The sequence below is a fragment of the Dermacentor variabilis genome, chromosome 7 (assembly GCF_050947875.1).
Source record: "Dermacentor variabilis isolate Ectoservices chromosome 7, ASM5094787v1, whole genome shotgun sequence".
Lineage (NCBI taxonomy): Eukaryota > Metazoa > Arthropoda > Arachnida > Ixodida > Ixodidae > Dermacentor > Dermacentor variabilis.
In genome coordinates, this window is record NC_134574.1 from 169,933,707 (window position 1) to 169,951,625 (window position 17,919).

Consider the following 17,919-nt stretch of genomic DNA (forward strand, 5'->3'; position numbering starts at 1 on the left):
TCAACTGCGAGGCTTTTCTTTCGAGGAACCCGTAGGGGTTACCTTTGTAGCAGTTGCTACGAGTGGGTGGATGTCTGATTTTCCCTTTATTAATTATAGAAAGTAGTATGCGGGGTCAGAATACTCTGCCATGACTTTAAACACACCTTATACTGGAAGGCACTTTCTGTGTGCTTAAATTAAGTTGAAATGTCAACTTAAAATGTTAAGACATCAGCTTGAGGATATGCCTGGTAGTTGGCTGTAAATAATCACGAAGTGGACTTCCACTAATTTTACCTATTCGGAAGTGGCATTAGCTTTAATCATTTGGATCTCAATTTCATGGAAGTTCTTGAGCATGTGAACCTTCTTTTTTAAGTTTTTCAAGCTGAATTGAATTACATAAATTTTGACCGCATTTCGATGGGGGCGAAATGCAAAAACACCCGTGTGCTTAGATTTAGATGCACGTTAAAGATCCCCAGGTGGTCGAAATTTCTGGAGTCCTCCACTACGGCGTGCCTCTTAATCAGAAAGTGGTTTTGGCACGTAAAACCCGAAAATTTAATTTTTTTTTTTACATAAATTTTGAGATAATTGGTAGCCCGTGACAAAAGTAATCGTGTTTGCCTGTTCTTTTGCATTAGGTGCAGGAAAAGTATTATGTGAACTGTGAATTTTCAATTTTTCTTTTTCATTTTTCTTGTTTGCCGACTGCAAAATAATGGTGTTTTAGTTGCTTTTACAAGTCACCTATAGTCTGTACAGGAAGCCTGTCCCAGCTGCATGGATTTGAGCATCTATGTTTCGAGTTCAGAACAAAGAAGAGGATATAGACTTGATGTGATCAACTTTGGCTTAACAAGAAAAGCCTCAGCATGGACTTATTGTTACGACAAGGGTATTTGTTCTGACAAGGACAGGTCCACTTGTCAAAAAGTTGGCTCAGCTCAGCCACTGTTCATATTCTGAGAAACTTCTTTATTCTCGAAGATTCCATGCTACAATGACAAAGAAGTCGTTGCTCTGATGATGATATGTACAGATACGATGATGACATGAATCGATGATGATATGTACAGATGAGGAAGATGAGATGCGAATACTTTGCTCACACTAATTTCCCCCTCTAGCGGAAGCGGGCAGCCTGGCCACAGAAGTGTGCTACGAAACGTGCCGTACAGAAGGTTTCAAATGTGACACGTGCACACTCTCGGTCCCACGACGACGATGGTCAGAGGGAGTACAAAGAGGCGAAATGTGGTAATTAACAGGCAAAGTTCGTTCAAGAATCTGGGAGGGTCCAAGAAAACGACTGTGAAATTAGTCACATAAACTGGGGACACGTACAGGTGTCCAGAGTAGTACTTCGCCGCCAGGGGCAGAAAATCTCACTGAGGCGAGTGGAGTCATAGCGGTGATTGCGAGCATATTGGGAGATGTCGGTGTTCATGTGGTCGAGGTAGTGGCAGTGGGCGAGGCGGGAAACAAATTGTTCAGAAAAAGACATTGCTGATGAGACAGGGGCCATGAAGGAAGATGCATCAAGGGCGAAAGTTAGTGAGCGGCCGAAGACAAGCAAGAATGGGGGAAAACTGGTGGTATGTTGAGGTGCAGTGTTATAGGCAAAAGTCAGAAATGGAAGGATTGCATCCCCGTTTGTGTGGTCCAGGCTGATGTACATTGAGATCATGCTAGAGAGTGTACGATGGAAATGCTCGGTCAAGCCATTGGTTTGTGGATGGTAGCTGGAATTTGTTTTATGAACAGTGCTGGTAGTTCGTAGAACGTCAGCAAAAATGGAAGAGAGGAACACCTTTCTGCAGTCGCTGAGGAGAACGCGTCATGCTCCATGGAGGAAACAGATGCCTCGCAGGAAAAAGTCCGCAACTTCAGAAGCTGTCTCAGCATAACGAGTGAGGGGATTAACAGCTGTCACGATCCAGCAATTACCGTTGGCAGTCAGGGGAAGACGCCCGTACAAGTCTATTCCGATGACCTCAAAGGGAGAAACAGGACAAGGGAAGGGTTGCAGGGACCCAGCAGGTGCAGATGTAGAGCGTTTGCGGCATGGACAAGGCACGCAAGAGGCGACATACTTGGCCACGACGGAGGAGAGGCCAGGCCAAGAGAACCGGCTTCAGATCCAGCCATACGTCTTGTAATGTCCAAGGTGCCCTGCCATTGGATCATCGTGAAAATCTTGTAGAGTGTTACTTTGCAGAGAATGGGGAATGACCGGGACCCATTTTTTGCCATCTGGGTGAGAAATGTAGCGGCATAGGGTACCGTTGTGCAACTCGAATTGGTCAAGTTGTCGACGCAGATGGGAGTTTGGGGGCGAGGAAGAACCGCTAAGGCGGTCAAGAATTGTCTGACAGCATGGGTCTGCATGCTGGTGCGCAATAAGAATTTGATGACAGTCAGCACCTTGCCAGTCCAGTGTTGCTATTTGTAAAGGGGATGAAGGTGGCTCACGAGACGGGCTATTTTATTAAGGTGTGGGTGTGTGAGGTGAGAGCGGAAGCGGGCAATGAGAGAGAGGGCGTCGGTGTCCTGGTGCTTCTTTCCAGACCTGTACATTTTGTCAAAGTCGTACTCCTGTAAGTGAATCACCCAGTGCCCAAGACGACCTGATAAGTTCTTCAATGAGGAGAGCCAGCACAACACGTGATGGTCTTTATTGACCGTGAAACGGCGGCCGTGTAAATACAGGCAGAATTTTTACACAGCCCAAACAACAGCGAGGCATTCCTGTTCAGTAACTGCATCATTTTTCTCTGTTGTGGACAGGCAACAACTGGCATAGGCAATGACTCGCTCATGAGAGGTATGTTCACGTTGTAATAAAACAGCGCTGATGCCATGACCACTAGCGTCGGTGTGGACGATGGTAGGTGCAGCTGTGTCAAAATGGCGTAATACCGGCTCGGACGTGAGCAAATCGTTTTAGAGCCTGAAAAGCTGCTTCACAGGCCTCTGTCCAAACTAGGGGTACGGCAGCTCCAAGAAGTTGGTGGAGTGGAGATGCAAGCGTTGCGAAGTTGCGTATAAAATGGCAGAAGTAGGAGGTGAGACTAAGAAAACTGCACATGTGTTTTAATGGGTTGGCCGGGGAAAGTTAAGGACTGCAACAATCTTCTCTTGGTCCAGTCGAATCCCTTCTTTACTAAGTGTCCTAGAACCTTGATTGTCCTGCTCGTGAAGGGAAATATTTTTGTGTTCAGCTGCATTCCAGCCTTGGCAAGACAGGTTAAAACTTCATCAAGGTGCTCAAGATGTTATGAGAATGTTGAAGAAAAGACAACTATATCGTCAAGATAGCAAAGGCAGGTCTTGCATGTGAGGCCACGTAAGACGCTGTCTATCATGCGCTCTAATGTGGCAGGTGCGTTGCAAAGTCCGAAAGACATCACATTGATTCGTAGAGCCCATCAGGGGTGGCAAATGCTGTTTTCTCTTTGTCAGGCTCGTACATTGGTATTTGCCAGTAGCCAGATTGAAGATCAAGACTGGAGAAGTGCTCAGCGCCCAGTGAGTCTACTGCGTCATCAATTCGTGGCAGGGGATAAACGTCTTTGCATGTGATTTTGTTGAGGGCACAGTAGTCAACGCAAAAGCAAACTGAGCCATTCTTTTCCTCTACAAGAACCACTGGAGGAGACCAGGGACTTGAGGAAGGGCATATTTTATTCCAGTCAATCATATCGCACATATTTTTTTCGATGACCTTGCGCTCGGTAAGAGACACTCTGTGTGGACATCGGTGAATGATGTGGAAGCCATTGGTCTGAGTGCGATCGGTGGCGACAGGTGTTTTACTGAGGACAGTAATGGACGTCAAACAAGGCACTGTGTTTTTTTAGCACATCGAGTAGATCTCGAGTCTGAGTAGGTGAAAGGTCTGGGCTGATAGAACTTGTCAGAAGAGAGCAACAAGAGTCGAGAGGAGGCAAAGTTGATTTCGTCAGTGCAACAGTCAAAGGAACATGGACAACAGGTAGAGCATCAACAGTGCATGTGATAGTTGATTCACAGTGCAACAATTGGGGGATCGGGAGTAGCGTTCAATGCAGTAAACATTGCGCATCCATCAGTGAAAAGAAGAAGGCTGGGAGTGATCACAATTCCTCTAGATGAAATGCGGCCATAAGGGTGAATGAACATGTCACCATGTACAATCTCGGCGGACAAAAAGCACATTATCTGGGGCTGTTACGAAACGGCTATGCGCATCATCTATAGAATGTCATTGCTGACTGGTGTCGGTCAGGGAAAGGAGGCGTTGGCAACTGCTGATAAACACGGAGGCAGATGACAAGAAATTCCAACCCAAAATAAGTTTGAGTGCACTCACCATAATTATTTTGTTTAGTGCAAAACAACGGACACAAGAAAGATGACAGGATAAGGCGTGAGTGCACTCACATAGCACGGCAAATACAATGTGATGACGGGTGCCATTGATAGAGACACGCGCTGTACATTGTGCGATTGGGTAAATCCTGGCATTGTTTGCACCATAGAAAGGAACGCTACAGTATGGCATGGTCACTTTTGATAGACAGGAGCATAAATCAGCACAAATGATAGAAATGGTAGCAGCACTGTCAGGGAAGTCGGGCCCATGGTTCAAGAACCAAGCTTTAGCTATGCCAGAGAGGTAGAAAGGGACATTGCATAGTTTATGAGAATTGTCCCACCTGTTGTAGTCGCTGACTTGATCGTAGTTATCAACCCAGTCTTCGACGTCTGCCTCGCATAAGCCAGCGATTAGTACTTGGGGAGTCACGCTGACGGATGTTGATTGTCCAGATGGAAGAAGACTGGGCAGAGACGGCAGTGTCAGTTGTACAGGGTGGGTCTTGATTGGACATTGTGGCACAGGGTGGGGTGATGTGATGACTTGAACGGAACTCTTGGGAGAAACGGGGAGAGGACTTCGGGAACAAGGAGCAGCCTCCACCACTTCTGAGATACTTCTTTATTCTCGAAGATTCCGCGCTACGACGACAAAGAAGTTGCGGCTCTGATGATGATATGTACAGATGCGATGATGACATGAATCGATGATGATATGTACAGATGAGGAAGATGAGGTGTGAATACTTTGCTCACAATATGGTCCCATTTGCCATTTATGCTGCAGTAATTGTTAAGCAAGTGATCCTGTGGCTTGTGTTTCTTTACAGGCAGCTCTGAAAAAACTGCATTCCTTTGTGTCCAACCGAATCCTGGAGACTCGTGTGTCTGGCCGCTATGTTGCCAACTTGTGCCGTTGTATGGCCCGGGTGAGCCTTTCTTACAATGATTGTGGTTATAGATTCTTTCAACCCTCAATATGTCTGTAGGTCCATCCATAGTTGATGCCACAGAACTAGCTACTTTAATGTTTGAAATTGCTTTAAGTATTTGTGTAGAAGTTGTCCTAATGTTTCTTCAAAATTCGTAACAGCTTTTAATCACTAGCAGATATTAATAAAGAATCAGGCATGAATGTACATCTTTCAGAGTGATATTGCCATTACAGGAAAGCTAGGTTCTATTAAAGTGACCCTGAACCACTTCCTTCTGAAGTTGAGAAATACATTGGAAGTTAAAATAGACTATTTCAGAAATACTTTGCCGCAAAAAGTACTTCAGTGTGTTCAGAAGAAGCAGAGCTTTTGGCAACCAAAGATTGCCTACGATCTCTTTCACTGTGATCCCATTCCTTCTTCAATGCCTTGCCTTTGCAAAGGCTATAGCGAAGCAGGGCATGCCCCCAATGCACTCCACCTACTGAATATCACCACGGTGTGCATTTCAAATTTTATTTTGCATGTTCACATATACGCCACTACTTTAAATTTTGGTGCCTACAACCTGCCAAACATAGCCAAAGGCAGTTGTCCTCAGCGAGCCACGGTGTGCTCAGCCAGCGAACTTGCCATGGTACCTCGTGGCAGCCACGGTATCTACACAACGTAGGAAACCGCAGCTACATGCAACTGAAGTGCATATGCGCAGCGTTTGCTTTGTGCATGACAGGGCTGGAGTGTGTGCTCGTGCTCATGTGCTCCAGTCTGGTCGTACTACATGGTGTGTACTGGCTTTGTCCTGCACCAGTTTGACTGACTGGTAGTGGCCACATCCAAATTGCACATTTCAAAGTGCCATCAATAGCTCAATATGAAGCGAAGTCTGCTAAGGCATCTAACCAGGAGCGGCCAGGAGCGAGCGCACGCTGACAAGCGTGCGTGTGGTCTGACGTTAGGTTTCATTTTGTTTGAGGCTAGTTGACTGTTCAAAACTAGTCTAAATTAGCGAGACCCAACAGCTACAACTCCGATAATCAGAGTGACTAAAGTTCAATTCCTACACAGGTGGTTGCAGCCGAGTGTGATCAGACGATAGTCAACTTCTTCCGGAAGTATTTAATTCTTATAGAAATTCGAAAAAATATTTTCGCTTACTTTTTACTAAACGTGGTCAATAAATTTCCACAATAAGAAGCACATTGATGCTAACACCCTTCTTGGTTGATGTCAGCTATTGGCCACTAGCAGCCGCATATGAGAATCTGCCTTATTACAAAATAAAGCGTCCAGAAAAGAGTGCAGAGCAGGCTTCTGTTGAAAAGAGAGTGTGAAAAAAAGTGACTGCACTCCAGTGCATGCTTCATGCACTGCACACGACTGTAAAATTTGGCTGAAATATTCACAGCAGTGTGTGCTATTTACTGACTGTTTTTTTTTTTTTTTCCACCAAGCCCAAGGGGTAGTTCAGGACTCCTTTCACAATCTTGTAAACAATATTGCTGTAAAAGTGATTCTAAAGTGACAGCAGTGGCAACTCTGAGGTAATAGAAGATGAAAGTGATCTTAACAAATGTGAACTAAGTGACCATCTTGTAATCTCTTCATTTCTAGAGCAAATTAAAAAGGGTGCTATAATGAATTAAAGAGGGCACTGACTATCCTATATAGATGCATTGTTTGAGGTCAGTTTTTTGCATTTCATGCATTTTTCTGTGCATAATTTAGGTCAATCCCAACCTGGCACTGGCTACATTTGTGCCACACTTCACCAAGCTTGTCCTGGCGCTGACCGGATCTGAAGAGGTGGCCACAGAGGAACTACTTGACGATGAGCTTCTCTTTGACCTGCTGTTGCTTTCCGAGGTAATGTGAATGGGCATGTTGTCTTTGCATATCATTTGATGCACTTTCTGACTGCTGCAAGATTGTTGCACATCTTGACATCAGAGAAGAAAAAGAAGTGTCTGATGAAAGAAAGAAAAAAAGAAACCTGTGAAAATGTCGGATCCTGCAAAGTTACACATAGTGTCTTGTTTAGCATCCTAGTCCTGTGTATACTCCTTCCGAGTCATTTGCAGTCGTATAGGGGCTTACAAAGTTGCACATAGTGCCAGATCGTGTGCAGTTTTTCACAGTGCTCTGCAGTGCACTGTCATCTGCAATCATGAGGAGCTATGTGCATCATGTGCAGCTTCTGCAGTCATACGACAGTCCTCTACAGTCATAAGCAGTCTTCAGCAGTCATGTATAAAACCTGCCTGATCCTCTGATGTTATAAATCGGTAACTAAAGGTGCAGCACTGCTCCTGTATGACATAATACAAAACCACCATTGTTGCTGTGTCTTTGTTTATGCCTTTGTCGAGGTATTTGGAAGCATGTTACTGGTAAGCAGGTTAACATAAAGTATTTGTCGAAGACTGCCCCTGCTAGCACACACCTGTAACCTTTCCATCCTGTCTGATCATTCGGCACAGATGGTGCGCTGCAATGGTAAGGAGCTGCTTCCGCACCTCCCCTCGCTACGGGATGTGCTGCATCGCACACTGCACCTGTCATCACGACGCGGCTACCTGCTGGCCAGCAGCCTGCTCCGAAACATCCTTCGGGCTTGCAGCTTGGTCTTCCCTCTTGACTACCGCATGACAGCAATACCATGGGAGCAGTGTCTCGACTTTGCAAACTACTTGCCTATCAGGGTGGGTGTAGCTTGTTGGACACCACTTGTTGGTGATTCAGTTACTAAACAGTGCAGAATATGGATTCATCAGATATCTCCAGCTGGTAATTTGACTGATAAACAGTGACAGGTTCCTTTGAACCGGTGATGAAAAAATATACTATATATAAACTTCACTGATGTGAAAGCAATAAAAGGTGCCTCGCTTGTGATGTCATAATAAAGGATTACCCCTTACATGTTTTATTAGAGTCAAGAGTTCAACGAACTACCGTCTGGTCAGGTAAAAGCATTGTTCAGAAATGAAGCACGTCACTGACCAAAGTTAATATAGAAATAAAATGACATTTCGGGATCCATTCGGATCCCTTGTTCACAATGGAATTTCGGCTGTGCACAAGGTTCTTAGATAGTTTTCAGCACATGACTCTAAATTTGGGAGTACACATGGTTTAGAGTATCAGATGGTGTTTTAATTGTGTTATTTGTTGTTTGAATTATTAGTGATTTCAGATTGAGCCTCATTGTCAGGTTCTTCTCTGTGGCCACGATACATGCATTGTCCCAGTTTATCTCGCGACCCATCTTCTTGGCATGCTCTGCGAGGGCATTTGTCACTGTGTGGACTTTAGCAACATCGTTCTTGTGCTCCTTGAGATCTTGCAGGAATTTCCGCTTTCGCCAATATACATTGATTCACAATCGGCACATGGAATCTTGTACACCACGCCAGGAAAACGTGCCCAAGGAGGAGGATCCTTCACGCTCATCAAGTCTCCTTTAAGCTTGCTTGCTGGCACATGCATGATTGTCCACAATTCGGATGCTCAGTGCTTTCCAGATATGCAATTATTTCTGAAAAATGCGACTCAAAAGAACACTGGTAATGCCTGTTACTTTTTGCCTCTTATTGCTGTTAATAATAAGGCGAAGTAGCGCAAATGACAGGGAAAGAGATGCACAGGCACAACAGCGCATCTATTCTGCTTTTATATCTTTGTCTCATCTTTTTTTGCTCGTCCTGCTGAACTAGTCCAGCTTAAAACTCTAGTGCAGAAAAAGTGTTGATACTGGCATACAGCAGTAGCTTAAGCATTTTATAGGCCTACTGCAACAAACTTCTTTATTGTGTATAAAAGCCTAGTTTGAGATAATGTAGATATAGAAAAGCCTCCGTGAAAATTTAATGTTTCTAATACGAGCGGAAGCATCATAAAAAAGCTCACAGAAATATCCGTTTTTGATACTGAAACTGGAAAAAAATGCCAGCATTACCACTCGCTAGAATTAATGCACAACTTGGAATGTGTGGCTTTTCAGCAGGACCTCCAAAATAAGGTGGCAACTATGGCTGGCTACCCCACGCTGAAAAATCCCGGAGGCAACTTGCTGGGGCTAGCGTCATAGTGACACCCACCCGGTGCACGCATCGTATGCTTAGGTGCTGTTTAACCCTTCATTGATAAATGTTGCCTACAGGCAACATACAAGAAAACATATTTTATTTGCCGAGTTCAGTTTGAATTTTCTGGCTATATGTCTTCAGTCAACCCTGAATGGCAGGCAGCTAGCATCATTGTTGGTTTAGAGCAGCAGCACATGACAAGATAGAAGTTTGGCACGCGACTCGCTTTCTTTTGAAAGCATGGTCAGCGGAGACAGACCGATGCAAGATCTCCAGATGCAGTGGTGTCACACACGTGATGTAAAGCAAATGAAATGTACACCCGCGGTTCACATATGAGAGCTGTGTGTACAAATTGCAAACGAAGCCTAGGTGGCTTGGGAGAGAAACACACTTCCAGTTTTCTGCCTGGGGTTGTTTCCCCTTTTGCTGAAAAAGTTACTGTGAATTATTTTGTTATTTTATTGATAATGGTTATTCTTAATGTGTTTACCACATTTAGGCAGAAAAAAAAAAGTTTTTTGGGAGGTATATATATGTGCCGTCATTAAAGGGTTAAAGGCTACTAACAAAAAGCACTACATATACAATTGCCAGCCCTGCGGTTCTGCCAAAATTGTTGCAAGGGTATACACTATTCATTTATAACAAGTGTAGTCAAAGTGAAATTTTGTTGCAGTTGGCCTTTAAGCTTCAACCTTGTTAGCATAAATGGCTTACTTACTTTTGCAATTTTTTTTTTTCATGACGAAAAGCGATCACAGGGATATTGATAGATGATAAGAGAACAGAAAGTTAGCCTGATTGCCATTGGATTCTTCTGTAATAATGATAAAGCATGTTGTCTAATGCCTGCCAGACGTCAGAATCCAAGATTGAAGAGTGCTTAATTGCGTTCTGATTGTGCATTCTGGCAGGAGTGGGGCCGAGCGGGAGACCTAGATCATCTGGACATCAAGTGGCACGTGCCAACCAGTGAAGAGTTGGCATGCGTGCAAGACCTGCTTGAAACGTTTCTGCAGCCCGAGTTGCAGGCTTTGCTTGCCTGGAGCCGTGGGGAACGCACTCTGTCCAGGTTGGTCTAGAAGCCCCTTCGTAGTCTTTTACAACAGGGCAGGGGGAGGTAATGTCATATAGTACAGTTCACTTCTCATTTTTGACTGCTCTCGCAGCATGTCTTATGGGGTTGAAATGATCTAGGGAACAAAGTAAATGACGGTGTAGTAGTACAAGCATACAAAAAGAGATTTATTGCTCCTTTCATGCAAACAAATTACAAGGAATGATCCCTAAATGGTGACATGCAGAAATATTGAGTGAATGTTTACCAATTCCAAACACTAGGCCTATCTAGGCCATTCGCAGAAGTGGTACCACAGACCAAAATGGGCAAAGCAGCTTCACCCAGCAGAGTGGTAGCGAAATTCATCTTAAACTCGGATCTATTGATCATACTTTTGATATTCAGTGGTCATATTTGTTTACTTAGTGACAACCTGTGTATTTGTGTGCACCTGGGTCGAATAAAAGCGTGCCTGAGTCACGTGTGACTTGCTTTCAGTTCAGGACTCTTGATTGGTGATATACTTTTCCAGGGAAGAGGTGCAGCGTAGTCTCAACCTGGTCCTGGATTGTATTCTGGGAGCAGGCCTGGTGCTGCCCCTTTGGCCTGGCGAGCCAATCAACCTGTGAGCTTCGATTTTCTTCACGTGTGTGTGTGTGTTAAGTCAAGCCAGTGCTTGACTTGGCTTACATTAGGGTGGGTCTGAGGTTGGTTAGGTTGTGCAATTGTTGACTCGTGAATTTGCTTAGGTTAAGCCTCTGACCTAACTTTAGGCCTCGTGACGAGACCTTCAGCTGAGGCACCAACTTTTTTTCAGTGAAGAACACTTCCAGCCTATATTTCTTTCTTTATCTTTACGTACATTCATTATGAGAACAAAGCATGGTGTATTTTGTAAAGGATTATTGTAAGCGAAAACACGTAGGAGAACAATATGAAGTGATGATGGACTGAATACAAACTTTGCAGGACTTAAATTTATTGGAAGGCTTTGTGAAAAATTTCGTATACTCTTTGGTCACGTAGTCTCGGTTTGTATAAGGGTAGAGAACAAACATTAAGCATACGTTCTGCTCATGGGGCCGATACTGTTTGTGCCAGTTGATTCGAGAAGCGGTAACAGTGGGTGATTGTAGAAATTAAAACATGTTCGTGTTGTCGGCTTCTCTACTCTTGTGTCCTGTCTGCGCACCTCACTTCTTTTTTGCATACAGAAAGAGAAGACAGGAGAGGGGCAATGCGTAGGGCATTGCACAGGGCAGCGCGACGAAGGTGTGCCACAAAGGCAAGTGTGGTGAAAGTATGTAGCACGCAGGTGAATGCGGCAGCTGCTTTTCTTTTCTTTTTTCCCTGTATATTGAGTTTTTCGTCTCAGCGCAGACACTCTGTAGCCACATTTAATTCTTATAGCCAGTAATGCGGCATGCGAACGTTGTAGTTAGTGGTCTATTTTATCGTAGAACACACTCAAAAGTTCACAGTGCCAGGGCCTCCCATTGTTATGTCCGAGTATTGTTAAAACCGGTAGTGCTATAAGTGGGTCTGACTGCACTTCTGTCTGTCTAATGAAGATGTTTGGATGTTTGTCCCCTGTGCCTTTTTCATGCAACCTGGTTATGACAACCTGGTTATAGCAATTATCAGTTATACCAGTGGGATTTTCTTATTTTCCTTGCACTTGAATATTCTTATAAGTGAATTTGTCTGTAACAGTTAAATCTGGCTACAGGGTAAGGTGTATGTGCGAAAAAAATGAAAAACTGCAAAATTTTTTGGGAAAAGAAAATGCAAGATGCTGCACTCTCCTGCATGACCCATGCCTTCGCTACATCCGCTTTTGTGCTATGCAACCCACACAGCACACCTTTGTCGCATAACGCTACTTATTGCTGGACTTGGGCACCGACGCCAACACAAGGGTGGAAGGGAGACCTGGTGCAACCTGATTGTAACAACTATCGGTTATAGTAGTGGGATTGTCTTTGCACTATAATATTGTTATAAGTGGGCTCAACTGCAGTAATGGTGGCAGTGTCAGCAGGCTATTACTTTCACAATTGCAAAAAAAATAAGTGTCTCTTGAAACATGTTCCACAGGCACATCAAATAGTGAAGGAGCCGTTTTTCATTAGAGCTGCTTTGGTTTTGATTCCTTGGTATTTTCACTGCAATGCACATATAGTTCACCTGTAAATAAATATAATTTGAAAATTAGTACCACATTTCTATAGTTCTGTAAATTAATAGTACATTCTTATAGTTGTGTACATTATTGTTCTTGTCTCATTTTTATTTATTTTTGTATGCATGTGTGTGTGTGTGTGCGTGCATGTGTGTGTGTGTATGTACAAACACTGTATTGGTTGCTAATGCCAAGTAATGCTAATTTGATGCTGATCATTAATTGTTTGTCTGCCTTCTTTCCTCCTTGCAGACTTGCCTCAAAAGTTCCTGCTCACTTCGAGTACAAGGTCTACCTAGGAATACAATGCAAGTCTTGAGTCATTCTTGTTAAGTCCTTGTTTCAGCCAGCCGTTGTACATTGTAGAGTTGGATCATGTAGAGCAACTGTTCTTAACTGGGAATGCCGAAATGTGTCCGTACTGAACAGGCTTAGTTAATTTTGTATTAAGTCACTGGACATATTGTGAGGAGAAATCGGACACCTAGGCAGTCAATTATTGCAGTTTACGATAATGTGCCAATATGTACTGGTGTGTACCATGATTACCCTGAAACTTTGTTTGTGTAAATTGTTTAAGAAGGACTTCTTGAATGTTTCATATATTCAACTTGTATTCATTAAATTATAGATTTTGTGATACTGTTTTCAGGTGTAAACCTGTATTTGTGAATGTTTATTTTTGCAATTGCTACTTCGATTGAGCGTAATCTTGTATGAATGTATTCTGGTATTACTTTGACTGTTGACTGCATTCTTGTTGCTCTGACATGTACGTATTTACTTATGTTTGGCCTCAGGCGCACTAAAGCTACACTTTTCTAGCCTTTACTTTAGGGTCCATTGCCCAATTTGTTGTATGAGAAAAATAAATGCAATTTTTAATATGTTTTTCTAATGTGAATGAGTAGTGGTCTTGAAGCACAGAGTGACAATTTTGAAAGTATATGCTCTATGATTTTATTACATGGGTATTAGCAGTGGTTATAACATACTAATTAAATAGATTATCGTTGTAAATTAATAATTAAGAAAACTGGAATCCTCAAAAATATTTTTACAGACCGAAATTTTAAGATAGGAAAAAATTAGAGGTGGTGTACCAAATAGTGAACCCCTTATTATAGTCACATTTACAATTATAAGATATAATGAAGCTATTTTTGCATTATATGCTCCTTGGATAAAGCGATGTTTGGCATTGTGTGTTAAAGGAAATAAGATATTGCTGCTGCACAGTAGGGCAGGTGTCAATTTTTCAGGGCTTGGGCTGTCTTGTTTTACTCGCATTTGGCCACCGATGCTAATCACTTGTGCTTGTTTTCAAAGTATTTTATTATTATTTTCACCTTGCAGCCGTGGACTTCAAATCTGGAGAAAACGTGCGACAAGTCATAGCCACCATCATGCAGAAGGTTTTAGGTACGTGGTGTCTGGTTTACTGCTAGCGCTCATGGACTGTTGGCTTTGCAGACCATACCCTGGAGACTCATGAGGATGACATCAAGTCTCTTTGCCTGATCATCAAGGTAAATCCTAGCCAAGCATCACACACAGTGCATTTCAACTGCAATGCCTCCTCTCTCATTGTAGATCTACCATGAGCTCATGTTCTTCTGGGGAATCCCCAAGGACGATTTCGATACTCGGTGGAAGGGGTTCAACATTGTCAAGAAGGGCTTGGAGAACAGGGTACGTTTGAAATATTTGCAAGGTGTAGCTCGTGGTAACGTGCGTGACAAGCGGAACACCACCCTATATTTTGTCACACTGTTGCAAACGTAATTGTACTCCCAATTTTGAAGGTACTAGTAAAAATCTATTCAGACAAAGGCAAGAAGTTTATTTTATAGTTAAGGCTTGCCATGTCTGATTTCAGTAGCACATGTTTGTCAGCCTTTGATAAACGTTTGTAAACACAAATTGTCGTGTTTGAACCTGTTGAGAAAAACATGTGTGCACATGGTTAACAGGTTGGCATTGCCATCCCCAGAGCATGTGCAGATAGTTCTTGTTTTCGTTCTGTTTCTCTTCAGTGCTAGCATTCAGTTTTCACTCAGCGTCTGTGTTGTCCTTTTTGATCATCTTGTGTCCATGCTTTTTGTGCTTGCCTTTTTAAACCATGAATGGAGGTTGTCAGTAGAAAGTGGTAAGTCAGAAAAAAGAAACATAGTATCAAAGTCAAGTTAATATAAATACATATTTATAAAAGCCAATTTATCACTTTAGCATATTACAGAACCAGCGCATACAAATCATAGTTGTCTCGCCATCTTTTTCATTGCAGCTGGCCAGGCACAAGCAACACATCCGAGCTCTACTGGTGGACAGAGCGCAGCTGCAACAAGAGGCGAGTTCATCGATCGTCATATTTACTTTATTTTAGCATCACAATACGAAGGATACCCATGTTGAGGGCCATAAAGGTATAAAAGCCACAGAATAGCTTGACGAGGCCCATGGTCCCTTTAACTTGGCACAGGCAGTCTTGACATAGATCATGAGGATGGGTCATGAGGATGGGTCATGAGGGTGGGTCATGAGGACTGGCCATGACAGAGCGCCGCATGGTTTAATTGAGAACAGTTGTAACTCCTGCAATCATGTACTGCTTCTACAGACTTGTTTTCACTGCTGTGCTGGAGCTAGGGACTTTGAGAGGATTACAAAGTAATGCACATTAAGCTTTTTACTCATAGCTTTTAGTCAAAGCTCACATGCTATCTGATGCCTGCGGTAGAAAGGATGTTCTACATCCACTGTCACGGCTGTGAGTTATGCCACACGCTAACACTTCCAGGGTTATATCTAGTGCCCCAAAAGGGGATAGGAAAATGGCATTGCAGTAGCTCAACTGGTAAGAGCCTCACTCGTGTAATGTGAAGACATGGGTTTGGATCCTACCTATGGAAAGTTGCTGAGCTTGCGCTGATCAATAAAATGCCATTGCCTATAAGCCAAGGCAGCAGGCTTTTGTTTATTTTGTTATAATTATATAAAATAACAGATGCAATTTTTCTTTTTGTGAGATTGCAAGATGTTTGGTCAGTGTCCTTAAATCATATTGTCAAGTAGCACTTCTTTATGTACTTTCAGATGTTGCAGGATAACATTTCATGAGTAGTTAAGGCGTTATGTTGTTACTCTCTTTTTCTTTTTGTTCACGTAATACACAGAAACCTCATTAAACCGTAGTTGGCCGGAGCTTGCAAAAAGTACGTACTAAACAGTAGTACTGCTTAACCGAAGTAGCATGAGACGAAACTAAGAGTGTGATGAAAGGGGAAAAAGACATGCAGTATTTATTCACCTCGTGTGACAAGAGTGTTATTTTTGTTTGGCGCCACGGCGGCCTAGCAGCAAAGACAGCGGTCTCAAACTTACTGAAGCCAGCTTTTCAGCCAGCCCCCTCTTCTTGGCAAACACTCGCATGGCAGATTCCTCGTTGGCGTTGCATGTTCTCTGTACACGTGGGCGGTAGTACTGCAGAAGTTGCAGGGCACTTTTTTCATTGTGGCGTGCTGTTCTCGTCACGACAATTGCATTCACGAGGCTGAAGTAACGCGCAGCTTCTGCCACTGTCAGGCGTGAATTGCCCGTGCTGTCACTTTCTGTGTCGTTCTCATCACTGTCGCTAGTTGACACTTCAGCAACAGAGGCAACGATGGTGAAGAGTTGAATCTCGTAGCCGACATCTCTACACGGTCGCAGCAGCGCTGCCAAGCAACTTCTTTGCATTCCAAATGTCACACACTGTGGTCAACAGTAGATACCTGTCGCATGCCAGCGCCAACTTCTTCGTATCACATTTGATAGCACGAACTATGTCCAATTTTTCTTCGATGCTGAGCACCCGGCATCTTTTTTATCTGAGCTTTGGCATGACAGGAGTCCTTGTTCGCACGATGCCACAACGCTCTCTGGCACAGTTCTTTATTCTATTGCATGGTGCCGAAATGATGTTGATGTTGATGTGGCTGCATGCGCAAATGCACAAGGCACTTGGAGGCCGTTGTTCTGATCTCTCAGGCTTGTTGTCCTGCCGGGCCGCCCAATGGATGCGATGCATCGCCGCGTTTGCACGACAAAAAGTGGGAACACTACGTGTTAACCGATACGTATGCAATAAGCTGGTACGATTTATGTGGATGCAAAACACATCATGTTCAATGGCCACTGAGTCGGGTATTTGACTTTGCTACTTTTAAAACGAAACTACTGTTTAAGTGAGTACAGTTTAACGAGGTTTTACTGTACTACACGAATCGGATCACTTGTTGTTCAGTTGTTCCACTCTAACACCGGCCCATTACTGGACTGACTCAATCGATAAATGTGTTCCGGTCTGTTCACGGTGTCCCGAATTTTTCCATGCAGATGCGTGTTCTGAGCCGCCACCTAAGCTATTTCACAGAGCTACACCAGGACCTGATGTTCGACCTGTCGCGCCTTGCCACTAGCCACTACAGCGAGGTAAGTTGCCTGCACGAATTGCTGAGCTTGGTTTTTGTACAACGCGTGCTCCACCATTGGGTGCAGGTGCGAATTCAAGCACAGGAGGTGCTGGGCAACTGTGTGCACAGTTACCCTGGCTCGCACACTCTGCTCCTGAAAGGACTGCTGCAGCTGCTGACACCAGAGCGCACCGAAGTGACGCATGAACAATTCAAGGGCGCCCTGTACACTCTGCTCGGAAAGAAGCAGCGAACAATGCTTGTCCTGTGTGACTGGCCATTCTTGGGATCCCTGTGGCCTGCACTGGTCGGGGCACGGCACTCCGAGAAGCCATCCATCATCTGGCTCCTGGAGCACATCCTCGAAACGTTGCAGAAGCACCTCGAGACCATCCAGCTGGCGCTTAAGGTGCAGAATTGTCACATGTTTGCGATGCCACACTGTCTCAATCTATTGTTTCACTGCTGAGTGTATTGTGCTATTTGAACTTAATAATGTAACAGCTGGCCTAAACATGTGCCCTAAAGGCAGATGATGACAAACATTGGAGAAAACGGGACATTTTTACTTGCATAATGGCCTCGCTTCTTTCTGTGGAAACGATGTGAAGTTGGAGGGTACAATAAGTATGCAGGGAAAATTTTCCCTGTCTAATTAGAAAAAAAGATTCTGAGTTTTGATGCCAAATGTAGGGGGTTGCAAGCATTATGTGTGTTGAAGAATTTTGCAGGTAAATAAGGTGCTTTCTCTTTCCTTTAATGAACATGTACCAGCTATAGAAGAGCAAGTAACACGGTGGATGTGTGAAAGACTGGCATAGCCTGTAGTCATCGGACGGGGAAACATGATTTG

At 43.7% G+C, this 17,919-nt stretch overlaps 1 protein-coding gene across 1 annotated transcript in view; it reads left to right on the forward strand.

The window, feature by feature from the left end:
* Nucleotides 1–17,919, forward strand: part of LOC142588482 (proteasome activator complex subunit 4A-like) — a 122,921-nt gene that overhangs the window by 46,046 nt on the left and 58,956 nt on the right. Inside the window, exons 14-25 of the mRNA XM_075700264.1 lie at nucleotides 5,175–5,273; nucleotides 7,008–7,145; nucleotides 7,760–7,981; nucleotides 10,285–10,442; nucleotides 10,963–11,055; nucleotides 12,865–12,920; nucleotides 13,969–14,034; nucleotides 14,086–14,141; nucleotides 14,206–14,304; nucleotides 14,900–14,962; nucleotides 16,990–17,085; nucleotides 17,152–17,475. Of these exons, the coding sequence (XP_075556379.1) occupies nucleotides 5,175–5,273; nucleotides 7,008–7,145; nucleotides 7,760–7,981; nucleotides 10,285–10,442; nucleotides 10,963–11,055; nucleotides 12,865–12,920; nucleotides 13,969–14,034; nucleotides 14,086–14,141; nucleotides 14,206–14,304; nucleotides 14,900–14,962; nucleotides 16,990–17,085; nucleotides 17,152–17,475 (1,470 nt within the window). The remainder of the gene's footprint in view (nucleotides 1–5,174; nucleotides 5,274–7,007; nucleotides 7,146–7,759; nucleotides 7,982–10,284; nucleotides 10,443–10,962; nucleotides 11,056–12,864; nucleotides 12,921–13,968; nucleotides 14,035–14,085; nucleotides 14,142–14,205; nucleotides 14,305–14,899; nucleotides 14,963–16,989; nucleotides 17,086–17,151; nucleotides 17,476–17,919) is intronic.